At 31.9% G+C, this 21415-nt stretch overlaps 1 protein-coding gene across 1 annotated transcript; it reads left to right on the top strand.

The window, feature by feature from the left end:
* Positions 1 to 15546: 15546 nt before the first annotated feature.
* SWEET1 (Nodulin MtN3 family protein) lies at positions 15547 to 18220 on the top strand. The gene is made up of 6 exons (XM_028046224.2): positions 15547 to 15752; positions 15891 to 15927; positions 16451 to 16546; positions 17065 to 17344; positions 17539 to 17658; positions 17762 to 18220. Exons 1-6 carry the CDS (start codon positions 15719 to 15721, stop codon positions 17936 to 17938), a joined length of 744 nt encoding a protein of 247 aa, XP_027902025.1. The 5' UTR covers positions 15547 to 15718; the 3' UTR covers positions 17939 to 18220.
* Positions 18221 to 21415: the final 3195 nt, after the last annotated feature.

Below are 21415 nucleotides of genomic sequence, written 5' to 3' on the forward strand. Positions count from 1 at the left end.
TGTGACGAAATGTTATCATACTTCCTATTTGAGTATGTGTTTAGGCTTTGTACTTCATACTATTTCCAAATATGTTACAAAAATAGTTTCCTACCTTGGTGTATTTTATTTTGAAGCGTCATTATCTTTCATACAACCTTTATTATTGCTATCATTGTTAGTTTATGGCTAACCTTTATGTTCACACCGAAAGTTTTATATATTTACACATAATAAATATGCATTAACTTATGAGATGAGATAATAAATCTGATCTTATCTCACCTATACGCTGTATTGACTTATGGACGAGATAATAAATCTTGTTCATTTGTTATACTATGTAGGATTTATTTTTGACCCATATTTATCCATATGGTTACATAACAAAATTTATAGTACCAAAACACCGACAAAGAAAAGCATGTAGGATTAAAATATTCACAAAAGTTCACGAGACTTAGTTAATTCACGAGTTAAAGGTCAAGATCAACTCATGAACAAGGTTCATCCATGAATATTTTTTTCAAGTAAAATACCTTATTTAAAAATGAAAAAAATTAAAAAATAACTTTACATATATAAAGAACTTTACTTAATTCAAATTCAAATGAATGTTAGTATGGACAACGTCAAGTTGAACTTGAGTGAAGTTAAGCTAGGTTGGGATCATGTCATGTTAATCAAGATGGGTGAAGTGAAGTTAAGGTGAGATTGACTCATGTTAAGACAAGTCAGACCGTATCTAGATTGGGCTAAGATAAACCAAATCCAAGTTTGGTTAAGTTAAGTCTGATCCAAGTCAGGCATAGTTGGGTTGGGCTTGTGTTGGGACAAGTTAGGTCAAGGTGAGTCCAACTTTGACCTAGTGAAGTCAAGTTGAGACGATCTTGTCTCATGTCGAGCTAAATTGAGTAAGATCTAAGTTAGCACAAATGGGTAGAGCTCAAGTCAAATCGAGTTGGGTTGAGCCCAAACCATGCCTAGGTTAGTATGGATAGGGTTAGGTGTTAAGACTTTGGCAAGTGTACCAAGTCGTGCAAGTAATAAAAATGGTAAGTTCAAGTATCGTTTTCCCACGAGAATTGCGTTTGTTTAGTTAACTAGGTGTACTTACTAATTTAAGCGTTGAATGTAACCATTGATTAATTCGAAACAAGTGAAAACATAAAGATTTCTAAACTTTAAAGTGATAAAATACCAAGGCAAAGACTCATTAGGGTTGGAATTCATGACCAAAACTCTAAGCAAGCACCTCACAATATAAATCTCTCATCTACTCAAGCATTGACATCAAAGGTATTCAATCCCTAATCTATTTTGAACTTTTATGTAAAAATTACTAATCCCTTAGAGGTTTAAACACAAAAGACACATTAAAAACAATGTCTAGAATGACCAAAAGCTTTGGTCTATGTCTAGAACCAAACCTTTAGGTTGTTCTATCCATGTCTAGGGTTCCAAAACACTTTTCAATGATTAGATACCACCCAAGACGCATAGATATTCTACCATGCACGAAAATAATTTAGATAGAACACAAAAGCAGTGAAAGAGATTCTATTGCATAGATGAAACTATAATGAGTTTAGGTACATTACATCCAACCCCAATGAAATGGAGTTTAGCTACTCCTATACATCTAGAGCACAAATGGAGTTGGAATTGTAGAATGGATGAAGAAAGATTGATCCTTTAAGCTCCAGAAGTGTTTTTGCCTTCGTCTTGAGTTACAACAGTGTTCCTCCCACCAAAACTGCCTTTCTGTTCGAGTCTCGACACTTTTAATGTTTGAGCAAAAAGATAAACTCGTTGGGCCAACATTCATTCTCGCTGGGCTAGTGAGTCTGGTTAGCTGGGCGAGTACATTCAGCTAGCTAGGCGAGTGGCTCCAGGCAGCAACTAGTGAATTTTTCTCCAATCTTCCATTCTTTTCTACAAAAGTCCAAAAACATCAAAGTAAACATGTTTTTGAAATAAAATAACAAAATCCTAAATTCTTTCATGAGATTAACACAAAAATACATGAATAAAAGATAATTAAGAGGTTTTAAGAAGTGTAAACAATAGGTAATTATCACACTTATCAACTCCCCCAAACTTGAATTTTTTTCATGTCCTCATGGAAAGAAAAACTATCAAAACAGCAAAGAGAAGAAAGGCTAGCCTGATCAACACAAAAAGAGAAGCATATGATATCAACTCACACTATCCTTGTCACAAAATAGAGAAAAGTCTTTTGCATTTCAAAGAGGGAACATGGAATGGTGCTTTTATCAACTCAAATCCTTAAACCAGAATGATATATGGCACACAGGAAAGAGAATCATCACAGCTTTCACCATGGTAGTGTTTCACTCAACTGACAAGTGTTTAAACAACTCAAACTCAACATGTTAGAAAACTACTTCATCAACCTTTGCACTTCATCTCAAAAACACTTCACACAACTTGATTTAGATCAAAAGGTCTTTAAGGGTTGTAGCTTGGCTTGGCTAGAAGAAACATGGTTTTTCTTGGATTCAAAGACACCACATGAGAAGAAGAGAACAAAAATATGCATAAATCATTCATCAACATCCTCTACCTTCATATAAAAAATACGCCCCCATATCCTTCTAATCTCATTTTTATCTGTAACAACCTCTTTGCTTGCCTTTTTCTTTTCTTCATTCATTTTCTCTTTCTTTTTCTTGTTTTTTCTTTTTTTTTCCTTTTTAAAGAGATATTCAAACATTACTAAAAGGCATTCTCAACCAATTCACCCCTTACTTCCTCACACAATTTTCCCCAAACTTAATCCCAACTTATACCTTCATAACATACTATTTGTTCTCTTCTTCTAGGGTGTGGGTAAAGATGTATTTCTTTTTATAGGCTTAGGGGTCATAAAAATTTTTTTTTATAACAAAGCTCAAAAGGTTCACAAAAAATCAAAGTCATGCATCAAGGGTGGCTATTTGGCCAAGTAGCTATGTAACATCAAAACAAAAGTGTCTTTCACATTTCTAATCAAGTGTGTATGTGCATTTACAAGAATCATGCAAAACTCAAATCCATAGCAATAACAACTTTATCACATACACTCCCAAACACATTCTCACAATTCTCACCATTCAATCCCCTAGTCATAATCAAACAAGGCTAAGGAATTAATCAAATTGCAACCACGTCCACATTCTCACTCTTGGATTTGCAAGCAAAATGCTCAAGATCATGCAAGGATAACATGAAAAGACATCAAAGCTCCCAATGCCAACAACAAAATAAGGCGTCCAAAACAAGGCTAGCCAACAAAATTATGAGAAAAAGAGAATTAGTTCAACTATCAAGCAAGTGTTCCACCATAAAATAAGGTACTGAAAGTAAAAACTAAATAAACAACTGGCTAATAACACAAACTAAAACGCTAAAAAAAAACAAACAAAAACAACAAAAACACCAATCAAAGTACTCCAGACTGCATCAGGGTCCTCCCTACTCTCCTTCTTCAGCATCAGGGTCATCAGCATCAGGGTCATCAGCAGCAGGGTCCTCCTGGCTTCCTTCTTCTACATCAGGATCATCATCAACAACAATAGTACCTCCCCCCCACTGAGACTCAGGCCAAGGAATGCGTGCCTCAAACTGTGCTCCTGTCATGATGAGATCATCTGGAAAATTTGGAACACCTAGAGACAAATGGTGCATGTTATCTATGATGCTGACTTGGCCTTGCCTAAGTGCTTGATGACCCAACCACATGTCCTCTTGTCTTGCAAACATTTTGGTCATGGCTGCCTGGAAGGATGCCTCGAAAGTGGAGGAAGGATCATGTGTGGACTGAGAGGAAGAGGCAGCTCGGGGTGGACGGGGTGCTCGGGGTGGTGGAGCAGGTTCATTGAGTTCCACCCTACTAATGTAATTCTTCCTGATGAACTTTTTGTCTATGGGTGGCTGGAGGGAGAGGAGTACAAGAGTGTCAACAATGATTCCCTTTTCCCTGCAAAGAGCTGTGATAAGTGCAGGAAAACCCAACTTTACATTCTCCATGTCCGTAGTGTAGGCGATATCTTGAGAAATGTGGGCCCCCACGTCCATATCCATACTTGTCACGAGCCCATAAATCAGATAAGATCTCATTAAGTTAAGATCTGAAGTACGAGTGTTTGGGCTTAGGTTGGTGTAAGAGAAAACACTCCACATTTGTGCCAACGAGGTCAGATGCTTTCGGAGAATACAGATGGGGTTGCCATTGACGCCCAACATATAAGTATGACCTGGGGTGCACAGAGCTGAGGCAATTGCATCATGGTCCTTATGAGCACTTGAGAATTCACTAAATGGAGTTACGTGGCCCGCAGGAGGTGATCCCGTCCTAAAAAAGGTATTGATCGTTTTCCTATCATATTTTATCAGCTTCCCCCGCACCCTACATTGACGTGGGCCATCCCTCACCTGTTGGTATGTGTTTGCATAGAACTCTTTTACCAACACTTCATCAATTTCATTAGGAAGGTCTACTAACACCTTATGCCAGTTTCTCCTCTCAAGCTCCAAACGAAATTCATCATACTGCCCAGGATTTAATTTGACCTTTCTCTCAGGTATCAAGCTCTTGGGCATTATCTCAGCAAAGCGGTTGGCAGCCGTCTCCGAAGAGAGTTTATGTTGATCAAAATTCTGCACCATGTCTGATTCCATGAAGTCTGGCTGGGGATTCTGAGAAGAAGAGCCTCGGGTAATTCTCTTCTTTTTAGCAACATGGGAAGTCTTAGGAGGAGCCATCTGCAAAAAGAAGAACACAAAGCATTACACTACACAAAACTAGGATTACAACTAGAAGTAAAACAAAACAACACAGTAAGAACAAACAAGGTTGTTGAATTAAAACACAAGATTACAGGGGTGAGCAATCAAAACTAGTGAAACAACAACAACTAGGTGGATTCGCTCGCTGGGCGAACAGGCTCGTTGGACGAGAGGTCCAAAAACTGGAATAGACAGTAACATAGATCATCACTCGCTGGGCTAATGAGTCTGGTTCGCTGGGCTAGTGAGTCTGGTTAGCTGGGCGAGTACATCCAACTAGCTATGCGAGTGGCTCCAGGCAACAACTAGTGAATTTTTCTCCAATCTTCCGTTCTTTTCTACAAAAGTCCACAAACATCAAAGTAAACATGTTTTTGAAATAAAATAACAAAATCCTAAACTCTTTCATGAGATTAACACAAAAATACATGAATAAAAGACAATTAAGAGGTTCTAAGAAGTGTAAAAAATAGGTAATTATCACACTTATCATCAGGTCAAGTCTATGTAAAGTTAGGTTAGATAGGGAGGGACCATGCTAAATTGGTCGGGTCGGCCACATGAGTTAGGTTTAGGTAAGCCCTAGTTTGGTCAAGTCTAGGTTAGGATAAGTTGAGATGAGCCAAACTTAAGTCAAATCCACATCAGACAATGTTGAATCATGCTCAGGTGAGTTAGACTCAAATTTAGCCAAGATTGGGTTGGCCCAATTAGCTAGACCAAGGTCATACAAAGTTTGATTAGGCTCTTGTTAGATTAAGCTAAGTCAATCCTAGGTAAGGTTAAGCCTTAATTATGGAAAGTTTGGTTGGGTTGGGCCTAGGTCATGCAAGGTTAAATTGCACTGAATCCAATTTAAATTGCACTAAATCCAAGTTAATTTAGGTCAAGCTAAACCAAAGTAGGTTAGGTTGGACTTAAATCAAGTTGGTTTGGATCCATAATGAACTATAAATCTTGAATTGGAGAATAAATTTGTTCTTATTAGTCCATTTAAATATGCAAATACTTTGACAATTTGAATAATCAATTGTGTAATCTTTAGAAATTCTAAAATCAAAAGATTGTTTAAAATGATACTCTGAAAAAAGAAAAGAATATATATATATATATATATATATATATATATATATATATTTTGTTCTTACAAAACTGAAATGGTTCTTTAAGATTACTAGACATTTGGAATGCTCCAATGATTGTTTGTTCCATCCCTCAACTCCTCAATATGCAGCTTTGATCAGGTAAATGGGGAGGTACTTGTTAAGTATACTTAAAAGCTCAAGTTAGTGTCTCGTTATTAGTTCGAACGATTTAGTTCAATTTGAGTACCGTACCTCATTCAATCCGGACGAGATAAGATGTACTCGACGAAATTTTGATAGTAGAGATGAATCGCTTAACGTTTGTTGCATGTTAACCTTTACCACTTTGGTTGAAGCGTCGGATAACCCACATCTCACTGCAACATTTGAATCCATCCACTGGCGGAGGATTGTTAGAGCAGGCGAGGACACGACACCCCAACTTTTCCAATTTTTTTAATTTTTTTAACCTTTTTAATTTTTTTAAATTATATATTTAAAATTTGTTAAACTATTTATATTTTTAAATTTTTTAAATTATATGTATATTTATAAATTAAATAATAGTATATTGAAAAGTTAAAGAAAATAAAATTAGATATTTTTTATTTCTTTTATAAGTTATAGCATTTAATGTTAATAAATAATAATATATAAAATTAAATATATTAAAGAAACAAAATTATTAATGTTATACATTTACTCATATGATTCATTATTCTTTATGTAAATATTTATATTAACTTTGTATTAACTAAGTTGATTTTTTATTTCCTTTATGGATTACATATTGTATCTATAAATAAGACTCTCCTATCAATGATAATACACAAATGAGTTGCTACCTATTCTCTCATTCTCTATACTCTATTGTTTCTTCTTTTCTTTATTATCTATTATTCTCTCTGTTATTCGCTTTATTTCATAACAATTAAGATATACTTTTTATTTTTTTATTTTCATTATCTTTTTAGTTTTTCACATATTGTATTTATCTCTTACCCTGACCTGATTTCTTTTTGTTATGTTACCACAAAAGAAAAAAAAATAAAAATAATCTTCCGTCTCACTTGGTAGTGAATTGATTATCATAATTTTTATTAGTAATTATATCTCTCAATTATTGATTGTATTATGATAAATTATTTTTTAGTCTTAAACTTGTTTTTTAAATAGTTATATTGGTGAAAAACAAAATAATAAATTTATTTTTTAGAATTGATAAAAGATGAGTGAAGACCAAAACACTGACAATATGGTTGTTTATCGCATAATAATGAAATGAAATGCGAATTTGAATCAATATGTACATTAGAAAAATGGGAAATGAATATTTTGCAGATAATATGATTATTTATATTAGAGAAAAAGCTCAAAAAATTTAGTTATGATTGAATTATTTGATAAGTTTAAGAATATGAAAAAACGATGGACAATCTGTTAGATAATGTAGTTTATTCATTTTCATTGAACGAGTGATAGGAATTTTAATTATGTAATTTTGGCTCTTCCAGAAATTTTAGTCAAGATCTGCCACTAAATCCACCAAAGAGCATCAACTCAACGAAATATGTGGATGGACATGTCTGATGTTAAGAGAAGGGATTTGTGTTTTATTTTAAAAAAATAATTAAGTTAATAAACTACCGTAGTTTTCGGCTGAATTCGAAAATTTTATTTTACTTGAACCTGCTAATTTTCCCCTTAATAAGGTGATACAATATATTCCATGGTACAGAATAGGGATGTCAATGGGGCGGGTAGGGTACGGGTACCCGCTGGAAAAATATTTGTCCCGTACCCGTACCCATATCCGTCGGGTATCCGTTATGCAGGTACCCGTCTATTTTTTTCATATCCGCGGGTATCCACGGGTATCCATGGGTATTTACAAAAATATTTTAAAAAATAAATATTTAACCATAATTAGTGCTTAGATCAACAAGTTTCCTTTCTCTGATTGATTCTTGAAAAAACAAACAAATAAAAAATCACTACCAATTTATATTGTAGTTTATTTTTGAATAAAATATTAAAGAAATTACTAACTTCATCAATGTCCACCTCTTGCAACATTGTATAAAGTTTCATGTTGTCCAATTTTAATCTAGAAAAGCCTTAAAACATAAGAAGTTCAGTAAAAATTTCTAACAATCACTTAATTAAAATATCTAAGTAAAAGTGTTAATTTCATTACCTTCCATGTTGGTCCATAACCAGTCTTAGAGACACATCAATACCTCCACAGTATATGGAAGTAATTTACTCATTTGTGGGGTAAGAATCTGACCACCATTATTGGATGAAGACTCATAATGTTGTTTACTAATATATATATATATATATATATATATATATATATATATATATATATATATATATATATAAGGTAAAGTTTAGCGGGTACGAGTATCCACGGGTACGGATACTATGATACCCGTACCCGCCCCGTTAACATGCGGGTATCAAAAATACCCATACCTGCGGGTAGCGGGTATCCATTTTTAATATCCATTTCCTATCTGTTGCGGGTTTTATCCGCGGATACCCGCAGGTACGGATTTTTTTGACATCCCTAGTACAGAATGTGATACTATTTATTTTATTAGTATATTTATTATTTTATATCGTCTTATAACAGTTAACATATTCTACAAATTAAAATTTGGTTCATTTACTCTTAAATATAGACCTAAATGTAGTTCAAGGCTGAATATAATAGATAAGTTCAGATTGGTTAGCTATTTTGTTTTGCTTTGTAATTAAAAACCAAATATTTATTTATACAATAATAGGTAATATACAATGATGAATACTTATATATATATATATATATATATATATATATATATATATATATATATATATAATTTACAAATATCTTTATAACTTGGTACTATTATGTTGTAAAATCTAAATACCATTATATATTTAATTTGGTTTCATAAATAATTTTAAATATTATATATGTTATAAATCATAACGTTGATAAAGTGAAATTTAAATTTTAGTGATAGAAAATTATAAATTCTACGCTTCATTATTAAATATTACTTAATATGATTAATATGGTGTATTAAAAATTAAAAAAAAAGCATCATTTAATTCTTATTGGTTGGAATCAAATTACTAAAAATAGTTGATGACTATATTTTTAAGACAAATATATATATTGGCACCTTAGAAACCTTAGAAATGCAATAGTAAAAAGACTACCTAATAGCCTTTGGTTTGATAATTGGATTTGGATTTAAGTTAAAATTTGTGATGTTTTAGTCTTTTAGTTGAAAGTTTTAATAATGTGTGTTGTTTAAGGATGGAGTTTGTGTATAACATTGTCCAGTTGGTGTTAAGGCTTACTTGATTTTTTCATGTCGATGAGTCTTTTAAAGAAATTTACTAAGATATAATAAGAATGAATGAGTTAAATTTACGTAATAAACTTGATATTATCTCGAATCTAAAACAAACCTTAGCACAATCATAAACCAAACTCGGATAGAAAACTTGTCACCATCTTCAAAATATTGCTTAACTTTTTCTTATACAGTGTACTTGCAATTGAAAGTCACATTTCGATTCGTATCATGTGGTTGAAAAACTGACCCACATCCTTTTCTATTTATCGTTTTTCCGTGTACTTCTCAGAAACAAATAATTCCCTATTTACATCACAACTTGATTCGTATAACGCATAAGGAATATAAAGCTGCAATCTTTAGACAGATTCTACCTACAGAGAAGGATGGAGTTTGATCTCTTCTAGAACCCATTATCCCTGGTCTTTTCTCCTTTCAATAATGCATCAATATCAACATGTCTTCTACTACATCATGGCATAAGCCGATTGCAGCATCAAATTCAACTAACCTTGTTGGGATGCCATCATGGCAACCCAAAATTCACATCAAATCAGCATTTAACAACTGCTATCCATAATTACTAATGCGAATTCTCTTACAGATATATTCTTAAATTATATAGCATATAAAAGTGTTCCTACAATTCTACCTATATACCCTTATCTTTTTTCTGAATTCTTGCTTTTATGTTTTTCACCACCACCTCGATGAAAAATATTCTGGTTCTCTCTCTATATATTTAATATATATTTTTCTACTGTTGAAAAGAATTTCCTCACTGGTCCACTATCAACATATGTCGATAATATTGGTTTAACTGTTGGTAATGGGTAAAATGTAAACTCATTTATAAAGTAAACTAATTTTGAAGGAACACGTACCAGCAATGGTACAAACTATGGAACCTCGTGACGTGTTTTAATTTCTGAAAGTTCTGTCTTAAGGCAATGATTCTCGTTTTGTGGGTTTACCTTATGAAGTGCAGATTGCTTTCAATAAAGATGATCAGAACAGATACATAACCAATCATTGTTGGATACGTGAAGATGACAGTACACGAGGTGATGTGAGGAAAATAGTCTTCCTTATAGAGTTTCCAAAAAATAAAGTCTCAGAGTTTTAGCCCAAGAAATTAATGTGGAGTAGGATGATACTTATATGGCTATTTGGTTGACCGTTCTTGTATGATTGCATAAAATTCTGGGTTTGATGGTTATTTTCTGTCATGTTGAGACTGAAGTGGAAGGAATATTTGGTAACATGCCCATACTAAGGGAAGGTACTGATGGGATTTAAGTCATGGACTGGTCTAAAAATAGGTTCAGTGGCCAACATATTCAAAGAGAGTGAAAAGGACTGATACAGAGAGGAAGTGAGAAAGTGAGAAAGTGAGAATCATAAATGAAACTAGATAGCGATGTAGTGCTTTTACAACTTAACTGCATCTTAATTTCGTTGTGAAAGTCAGAATGATTTGATGCATGAAAAGATTAACTATATATACTGCCTTTATAGATTAGGAAACATGTATAGGAAAGGATCCTAATTTGATATCTACCATGAGGCATGATTCCATGAAAACTTGTCCCTTAGGCTTTAAATTTTTGGTCATTTTCTCTTGTGAAGTTCTACAACAAGGTAAACTGAAGAAAAACTAGAAACTCTGGAAAGCACTTGATTTTGAAAAGGGTGTAAGGAGCACAAAGACGTGTAGATATAAAAGTCTTATCACTTTCGGTGGAAACATAAAAAAGCTTGGAAAAGAAAGTTAATCTCTTGAAGGGAAGGTTGGCAACATTAATTTCTTCGCCACCAAATTATGCTTAATCCACTCTTAGTTTCTTCTTGTCGGGTGGCTTCATAATTTTGTTGTAGTTAAGTTATTGATTTATTGCTTAGCTTGATAATTATACTATCTTGGTGCCTTGAGAACATTATGTAGTTTATGTTATTGAATCCGCAAATATTTCTCTTTTCTTCAGAATTTCATTTACACGGCTCTCGTCTATATTTCTTGTCTTCTTGTCTTTCTTGACAATGTGTTTCCTTGTACAAATTCTAAGCTCAAACGTAGTAATTACAGCAGAAACAGCAAAAACCAGAAGTTATTCTGTTCATAATCTTGTTACTATTTAGTAATAAATAATCATATAGAAACAAATCTGTACCAATTTTGTTCTGATTCCATTAATTGAAACAATACTAAATAAAATGTTATGTTTTATTTACTCAATCTTGCTTTTCTTAAGAAATTGATATTTTTGCCCTATTGAAGGATTAAATATGGTTTTTCTGCATCTTGTTGTGGATGGACTGCACAGTTAACCACTGTGCAGGGCAATGAGTAAAAGCAGAGTCGCTGACACCTGTGTGCTATATAACATATTATAGAGAAACAACACTTTTTCATGATAATTGTTTTTGGCCACGAGTCCATTGTATTACAGACTATTCTTATTTATGGTAATCTATTAGTCTAACGACTTTTCATAAATACTAAAAAAATTAACACGAATTTTTAACAGCTTGTGGTTGAGGTCAGGTATTTTCATGCTAAACGTTATAAATATAAAGAAAGACTATAAAAGGTGAGATGAAATAAATAGTAATACAAAAATAGCAAAATAATGTTAAGAAAATACTGTCAAAATGTTTATACAAGACATTTTCTTTTATATAATTAAATATGTTTAATATTTTCAAAACTATGTTTAGTCCCTAAATAGAATTACAAAATTATTTCATTTATGTACTTTATTAAAGATAACATATTTACCTTTTAAAAATAAAGTACAACTAGTTACAAAAAAAAAACCCATATCTTTCACCCATACCTTACCAAAAGTGTGTTTCTAAAAATCAAGCTCGTTACCTCGCCTTTAATGAATCCCTTATTATTAACCGAAGTTAGTTTATAGTTACTAATTATGGCTAAATTCTTTTTACTTATTCTTATAAAGTATAATGGCATAGTCGAGTTGATAATTTCCACACACAAATCATTACTTACCAAGACACAAACACGTATAATTTAAAAAAAAAAAAACATGTATTATTAATATATAATTATTTAAAAAAAGTATATATACGTAATTATTGAATAGAATTGAGTCTATCCAAATTACTATTCACATATGTATGGACTCTATGGAAGCTAATTCGTTGAATTAAAAATGTTTTGACAAACAAAGTTAGTAAGACAAACTCATGAATCAAGCTTCTCCTAAACAACAGAGTGTGATAATTAAAAAATGACAAGGGAAATTGCGTGCAGATGTTTGATTTCATAGGAATTAAAATAGAAAGAAAGAGAAGAAGTTAGGGGTGTTGGTATGGGCATGAAGTTTGCGTCAATATATGGTGTTATGTTTCATTATCATTAATGCTACTCCAAACAGAAGTAGGGAACGCAGTTTCTGAGCCACACAAATTCATAGGAAGAGCCTTCATCCAAAGGGCATACATACCTAATACCTATCTACCATCCCACCTTTCATACTTTCTCTATACATATATATACATACATACACATACTTCATTCAATCATTTTGTTAGGTTTTCGATTTCAGCAATGGCCCCATGCATCCAAATAAAGCTATTAACTCCTTTCTTTCTTTCCATTTCCTCATTCATTCTCATTGCACATGATGTTTGGATGCGTCAAAACCCTCATGAACCCAACCTCAAGCAAAAAGCAACTCTTCTTCTAACAAAACAATTATTACAAAATGGAAAATAATTTTTTAGCACTAAATTTTGGATAACTTTCTCTTACAATCATGACGTGACATTATCTAAATGACTTCTCATTCTATTTTCTCATTTTTCTATATTTTAAAATTATTTAAAAAATTATGTCACATCAGATTGTAAGAGAAAATTGTCAAAATTTAGTTGTCAAATTATTATTATCTTTACAAAATCAACTTCTCATGTGAATTAAACAATGAGATTAGGTATCTTATTCTTGTACGCGTTTTTTCTTCTTATTTTTTTATTTTTTTGTTCTTATTCATCCATATTAAAAAGATTATCATGTTTGGATTATGTTAGAAGCTTTTTGTTTCGCCGATACGAAAGGTCTTAAAAGTTCTTATCACGTAAGTAGCTATGCAATGCATGGTCAATGGATTTAAAACAAAAGAACAAAACATGTGTATGGCTGCCCACATAGACATACCTTGGTCTTTGAAACTATGACATTATTTGACATGTTTCAAAAGTATAGGAAGGACTTTAAAGAAAGTGAATTTCAAAATATAACACTTTTATGTTTGATATACCTTGTGGAAACGTAATGATTTTTAACACTTGATTTTTAACACATGTTCTTTTGCCATTTTTACCTATTATTGACAAAGAGCCCAAATGTTTTGACAAAAAGCTTTGCATCTCTTCCAAACCTGTCAAAAATAGGTAAAATCTCATATTATATATATATATATATATATATATATATATATATATATATATATATATATATATATATATATATATATATATATATATATATATTCAAAACCTGGAGTAATATGTGTTAAATTTAAACTTTTTTGTTGCGGACATTATTTATTGTGATTTTCATGATTTTTATAAATATAGTATTTTCTAGGACATTTTATGCATTTAGTTTTTTTTACCAAATTAATGTATTTTTTTTAATTTACTAAAATGGATAATTTTTAAAAGAAATTATAAATATTAGTAAGTTGTGCCACTTTGACAATGCTTTATTACAAAAAAAAAGGTCATATTAGTATAACATGACTTTAACTTAGAATATTTTTAAGTTGAAATCAAGATCACACAACTTTAATTTTAGTTACGTGTATTTAAACTGAAGTTTGTTTTGAAGTAGAATTATATCACCTTAACATAACTTATACATATACCCATTTTTGATAAATTTAAAAGAAAATTAAACTACTTTGGTATAAAAAACGCCTATACATATTTATCTGTGATTAAAAATGGTTATAATATTTCTCTAAAATATCTTTATTTACTATCCATTCTTCTTAGAAGATATTTGTATTTTTTTATATTATTAATTATTGTCAATTGCGTAACAAAAAAAAAATAACTAAACCAAAAATATAATATTAGTGAAAATAAAGCATAACTAGAATGCAGTTTGATTTTCAAAACACAAAGGATCTATATTCAGAATTTACGAATTTGGATTTTCTGTACCGCTCCTTTGATTTATAAATATGCTAATTGACACTTATTTTAATATTTTAAAATATATTAAAAAGTTTTTAAAATTTTTTATTGATGTATACTTAAAAGCACAGCAGTAAAAGACACTATCGGTAGTCTCTAAACTTATATGGATGTGTTTGGAAACATTTTGAAAAGTATAATTTTATTTGATCTAGGAAAATCAATTTTGATTTATGAAAAAATTGGAAAGAGTTGCTTTTCTTTATGTGAATTTTCTATTAATTTTAGAAATTGATTTTAGATGTCTTGAAACAATTTATTAACCTAAATTAATTTTAGAAATTGATTTTAGAGATTTCCGTGAAACCAAACATGCAAAGCATAGATAAACTTTATCCAGCTTCGATTACTATGCAAATTGCACGATTCACAACGTAATCTAGGCCTCGGGTTATTCACCACAGGATTCTGGAATATTATGATTGTCTGGGGGAAATTAAACAAAACCAAGCCAGCAGTTATTTTGTTAAAGCACCACAATTCCTATGAGCTTCTCAAGAAATACATGTTTTTGAGCATTAGAATCAAGTTCTTACTTGCTATTCATCTCTCCCCAGTTTGTTCCCAAAAGAGAAACATAAAGTCCCAACAATTGAACTCACATTATGTCACAAGGCTAATTTACTGTTTTCTTTATTTGTAAAAGAACGAAAATATTTTCGGAAACCCAGCAAAGTCCTTTTTCTGCTTGGTTCCTGTCGAGATACAAAATGATCCATGGGGTAAATTTACCCAGTGGTTAATTATATTTATTCATGTTTCACTGTTACGTTAAAATCTGATTGCAACAGTTCCTTAATGGCAGAAGAAGCACTGTTGCACTGCACACATGTCTCGTGTTGATGTCATGTGGAACTACTATATATATTTTTTCCTTTTCCTCACCCCGTGAGTTATGTTAGAGTATGACAATGATATATATGGCATAAGCATCTGCATTATTTTGGGTTGGCGTAAATCAGACACATGACAAAGACCCTGTAATACATGGTTATGTTATGATTATGGTTGCGAAGGAAAGCAGTTCTCCACATCGAATCCCAAGGATAAGACTAAAATACAGTATCATACTGTATTTAACCTTGCACTAGTTTCCTTTTCCTATAAATACCCACTAACTTGGACTCTCCTATCATCGTAGCACATTTCCATTTCTAAAGAAACAGGTTTTATTTCACCACTCTGGGTCTCCAAACTCCCAAAGTTTTTTCCCCACTCCCTTCTGCAGATTAGGCAGAAAGAAAAAAAAGAAAGGATAACAAAAGATCAAAGGCCATGGATGTTGCACATTTTTTGTTTGGCATATTTGGTAGGTTTAACACCCTTTCAAGTTTTGCAGGAGTTTCTCTCATTTTTTCTTGTTACCCTGATGGAAGTTTTTCTTGTTCAGTCTTGGCTTCTGAACTTTTGGTTTATCTGTTTCTCATTGTTCTTCTTTCTTGTATAGGGAATGCTTCCGCTCTGTTCCTCTTCCTGGCTCCAGTGTATGCATTACACGACTTTCTCCTACCCTCTCCGTTATCTCTCTCTTAAACTGTTATGGCTTTACTTTTTTTTTTTTGCCATGGATCCTGCTAAACTATTTTTGAGGTAACATGTATATAAACAAAACAACTCTGATGAATCACATTTTGAGATGGCTTTTTGGGTTAAGTTATAAAGCCAAATGATCTTTGATATTAAAACTTGTTACTGTACTTGTTTAATCTATATTGGACTGCTGTTCAGTATTATGAGTTTCATGTTCAAAATACATAGTTTTTGTTGTTAGAGAATCTTTTAAAGATCTATCTTTGACTAGTGATGTAAATAAAATAGTGTATGTAACCCATGTCTTACGAACTTAGTTTTTGGAGCTAAGGCCAACTCAAATTCAAAATCATGAACATGATTTACCAAATTGAGCAATTAAACTATGAAAATAAAAGTAGCAATTTTTTTGTATTGTTTATTGATATGCGAAATAGTGCAAGTTTGAGTGAAATTTGTGACGAACTGGGTTCGTAGGATCACATTCAAGAGGATTATACAGAACAGATCAACAGAGAAGTTCTCGGGCATTCCATATGTCATGACACTGCTCAACTGTCTCCTTTCAGCTTGGTAAGCTTCTCGCATCTTCTTTATTTTTACTGCATGCCTTTATGGTCTCCTCCTCCAAATCTTCTATCAAATCACGTGTACTTTCTTTTTAAATTTTGTGGTGCTCATTTTCTCTACTTCTTTCAATTGTCTTTATTTATGCCTCCCTTTTTCCCTGATGTAAATTTTCAATTCTTATACCGGATAATAATATTTTCGTAAGTTGCTTTTTGATGATTGACAGAAGTTGCTTGTCTATTGGTTTAATCATTAAAGTGCGCGAATGACAGGGACAAACTTTGTTTTTTTGGAGTGCTAAATAATTTGTCGGACTAGAATTCAAACAGTGGTTGAATTTTCGCTTTCAATTGTTCAATAAATCTTTGCGTAGAAAACTATATCCTTATCTTGCTAGCTTCTATATGGTATATTGTTGTGATGCTTATTATTGATTAAAACTACTTCTATTAAAACTTAAAACCAAGATAGCTAGTTCCTAGTAAATTTTTTTGTCTGTTTGTAATTTTAAAAATCCACAGGTATGGTCTACCTTTTGTGTCTCCCCACAATATATTAGTGTCAACAGTGAATGGCACTGGATCTTTGATCGAGATCATATACGTGTTGATCTTCATCGTAATGGCCCCCAAGAAGCAGAAGGCTAAAATTCTTGGTCTCTTCACCTTCGTGCTCTCTGTGTTCTGTGCTGTTGTTTTTGTGTCCCTTTTCGCCCTTCACGGCAATTCAAGAAAGCTCTTCTGTGGCTTTGCTGCTGCAATATTTTCCATAATCATGTATGGCTCTCCACTCTCAATTATGGTAAGCTAATCTTCCATCAAATTCAACGGTACTAGTAGTTGTTCATTCAAAATCAACTAAGTAAATTTTAACAACTTGATCATTTTTTCTTTATTATTACTAAACAAACACTGTCAAGGAAGAATACCACGTAATACTGTAGTGCAAGACTCAGTGTGGGTGTGAGTTAATTGTGGATTTAAAACTATGTGCAGAGACTAGTGATCAAAACCAAGAGCGTGGAGTTCATGCCCTTCTTCTTGTCGCTGTTTGTGTTTCTCTGCGGCACTTCCTGGTTTATCTTCGGTCTGCTAGGTCGTGACCCATTTGTTGCTGTAAGTCACTTTACAATTTTAATTTTTAACTATAGAATGTGGTTTTATATTGATGTATTGGCAGTGAAGAAGAATAAACTAAGGTTCACGTATGGTTTTTCAGGTACCTAATGGTGTTGGTTCTGCTTTGGGGGCAATGCAACTGATTTTATATTTCATATACAGAGACAATAAAGGTGGTGGAGGGAAAAAAGCCCCAACGGAGGAGGAATTCATGGAGATGGGGGATGCAAAACCCCAACAGGGGAAGCAATCCAATGCAAATGGAACTCAAGGATGATACGTCAAGGAACACATCACAAAATAGTCATTCTCAGCTGCATAGTTTTCAATGCAACTGAGAGCAAACAACTCTATGATTTGGTCTTTTCTTATTTTAGTTCTATAAATGGTTGTAATTTACTTCAAGCGAAGGCAACTTGTAGTCGATAATATTGAACGGACACAAGCATGTACGAGAGAGTTTACCTCCTTCCCTGGTCTCAGGGATTTTATGTTAATGGCTTTTTCCTAGAGTATAACCTACAAATAAAAGTGCAGATTTTCATTTTCAACTACAAAATTTTAAGCCAATGTGAAGAAGCTAATACTATGATACATACTTTTTACTCTTTAAAGTTGGCGAGGCTTCCTACGCTAAAGTCAGTTAAAAGTCAGAGCAATATTGCTTCACTAATTACTTCATCTCAAAATTGATTTCAATACTTTGGGACCTAAAAGTGTTTGAGGAATGTCTTAGTCTCTTCCAAAGCTTTTTGGAGTCCCTCTTGTATTTCCTTCAATCATGGATGTTGACTATTCAAGAATAATAGGTAAGAGAAGAGAGAAATTTGATATGCTAAGTTAGTTATTTTAGGTGGGATTCTCTCAACTTGGAATCTTCCTTGAGCTACTAGAGGACTTGTTTATGTTGTATTTTTTCCTGTTAACTTCGGCCTATTGGGCCACTATAAGAAGTTCCGCTTCTAATTTGGCTCTGTTGTTTTAGGATAAACCTGAGTTAGGTCATATGTTTTAGCATGGTTCTCTAGTTGTTTCAACAATGTTCCTTTCTAAGATTTGATATTGATTACTCAAGTTGTATTTTGAAGTTTGAGATTGTTTGTCACTCAATTCCTTTATTATCGTTACCCAATTCCTCTCGATTATGGTTTGAATTGTTTGTCTTCGCCTGTTGTGTTTTGTAGTCCAAAGGTGATACTTTGACACTCATAAAGCAAAATACATTTATTACATAATCCAAAATATTAATATTTTAATTGAATTTCTTTTATTTTTTAACTTAAAATACCAATATATTAATACATTATTACAATAGATGTCAAATGGTGCTGACTTTTTTGAGTGTTATAGTATAGTTTTTCTGTGTAGTCTGTGTTTTATTCTTTGTGCAAAAGCGTATGTGGGGATTGATTTTATGGGCCTATAATAGGTCCATCTTATTAATTTTAGAAGGCTGTTTCTTTCTTCCTGTACCTCTCGTTTTTTCATTCTCCACTCATAAAATTTGATATCTCTATTTTATTTCTCATTTGAATTATAATAAAAGTCCTAAATGATTAATCTCTCACTCCCATTCTTTTCTTTAATATTTTCTGTCTCTTTAAGAAATGGACCTATTCCATTCGCTGATGAACTCTTAAGAAGTATGGGGTGTGGAAAGAAAGGAGAAGAAACACCAAGAACAGCTATCCGGAAGAAAAAATCTAATGGGGAAGTGTCTTCCGTACTTGCACAATCGACAAGGTATTTTTAATATATTTTGTATTGAATAATCTAAGATTTATTTAAAAAAAAATTACATAACAAAATGTATATTCTAAAATAAAATGTACATGTATTTAAAAATCCAAAAATACCTTTTGAATTGTTTGAATACCCTTATACCTCTCAACCAACCTAATAGTTATTCTAAACCCTAATATTTATAATTTGATACTTGACCAATTTAATACTTGTTAAACACTTAAAACTAATTTAATGAAATAAATAGTTAGTTCTAGAAAGAGCTTGACTAAAATTTAAAAGTATACTTTGAAAAGTTTTCCCAAAGGCTTATTAAATACAATAGAGAATTGTTTAGTGATTTCATGTATAAATTTATCTGTCTATGTCGTTAGGAATATAAAAAAAAAAAAAAAAATCACAAATCACGTGCTTGTTTAGAGTGTTTTTACATTCCTTCATTTAACAAACTTTTAAGCTTTTAAGCATAACTTTATTTCTATCTACAGAGTCACAAAAGTATCTATTTAGACTGAATGCTTCGGGTTTGCTTGTGTCAAAGATTTTTAATGCTTATTTGTCTTTATGCTAACACTATTGTTGTAGAACAAATTTTCTTTTGGTGAATTACAAAATTTATATAAGCAAACAATGCTTAGAAATAGGATATGAAAATATCATAATGTTCTTTAAAAATCGTGTGATTTTGCCATTGAATGAGATGATTTTCGTGTGTTTAAATGCGTTTTTCATGGTTATCTTAGTTTAATAACATAAATCTCTAGTATTTTTTTTTTCTTTTAGACTTGTATGGTCTTGAGAGCTTATGTTTAGCACTTTGTTGAGACTTATCTAATTTTTTTGTCAATTTTTCAGAGCTATAAAAATATATTATAACATTTTTTTAACATTTGAGCACACTTAACATATTTTAAGTAATTTTAGGAACACATAAGACATCAAAAATTAATTTGATACTTGAATGAGTTTTAATTGAAATTATTCATGTACCTTTCACAAAAGTTATTCTCCATTCACAATTCTCATTAGAAATATCTGATTTGTTGAGCTTCTTGAAAGGTTTTCGATCATGTATCATATGACTTGTACAACCACTATCTATATTCAATCTTTTGTAAATTTGTTGATTGCAACACAAGATGTTGTAAGAAGTAGTTCATCTTTTGATTCGTGCTCTACAATCTTGACATTTTCTTGAAAATATTGGGATTTGCATACATTCTCCTGATGTTCCAGTTGGCCGCATTTATGACATTTTACATTTGGCCTCCACCAACACATGTTGGGTTAATAATTATATTTCTTGCAATAGGGATAAGATGGGAAAATATGTGTATTGTTGTATTTGCTCCTTCTGTTGTTCTTGATTATGATACCATTCTTTTTATTATAAAGTAAAATACCTTTAACTGCATGATCTTCTCTTATCTTGTGTTTTCTAAGGAAGCAATAGATGTTTCATATTTCTCTGGCTTTGGCACCGTCACCAGAATTTTCTCAACAAGTCTGGGATCTGGAAACTCTTTTCCCAACAATTTTAGAAATACTTAATAATTTGTTTCAGTATTCCTTAATTGTCTCAAACTCTTTCACCCTTTGCGTCTCAAATTACTTTTAAGTTTAAAACCTTCATGCCTCAAATCTTCGATTTCTTCATATTCTCCTTTCAAATATTTCTAAATTTCTTTAGGTAACTCTAGAATCATGATTTTCGTAAGGATCATTTGTGAAACACTTACAAACAAATATAAAGTTGTCTTTGCCTTCCTCGCTTTTTTTTTTTTCCTTATACATTTTGATTTGAGCCTCGATAAGATTTTCAGGAAAGGGAATATCATCTTCCTCCCCAATCCACAAATTTAGTCTTTTAGATAAATTGCATTCCTATCGTCCATAAATAATAACTTTCACCATCAAAGAATAATATGTGACAAATTTTTTCCATTATACAAGTAGTAAGAACAATATACTACTGTTGAAAATTTTTAGGAGTTTAAAAATATATAAAAGG

This window comes from Vigna unguiculata, chromosome 9 (genome assembly GCF_037176805.1).
Source record: "Vigna unguiculata cultivar grain cowpea cultivar isolate G323 ecotype 2 chromosome 9, ASM3717680v1, whole genome shotgun sequence".
NCBI lineage: Eukaryota > Viridiplantae > Streptophyta > Magnoliopsida > Fabales > Fabaceae > Vigna > Vigna unguiculata.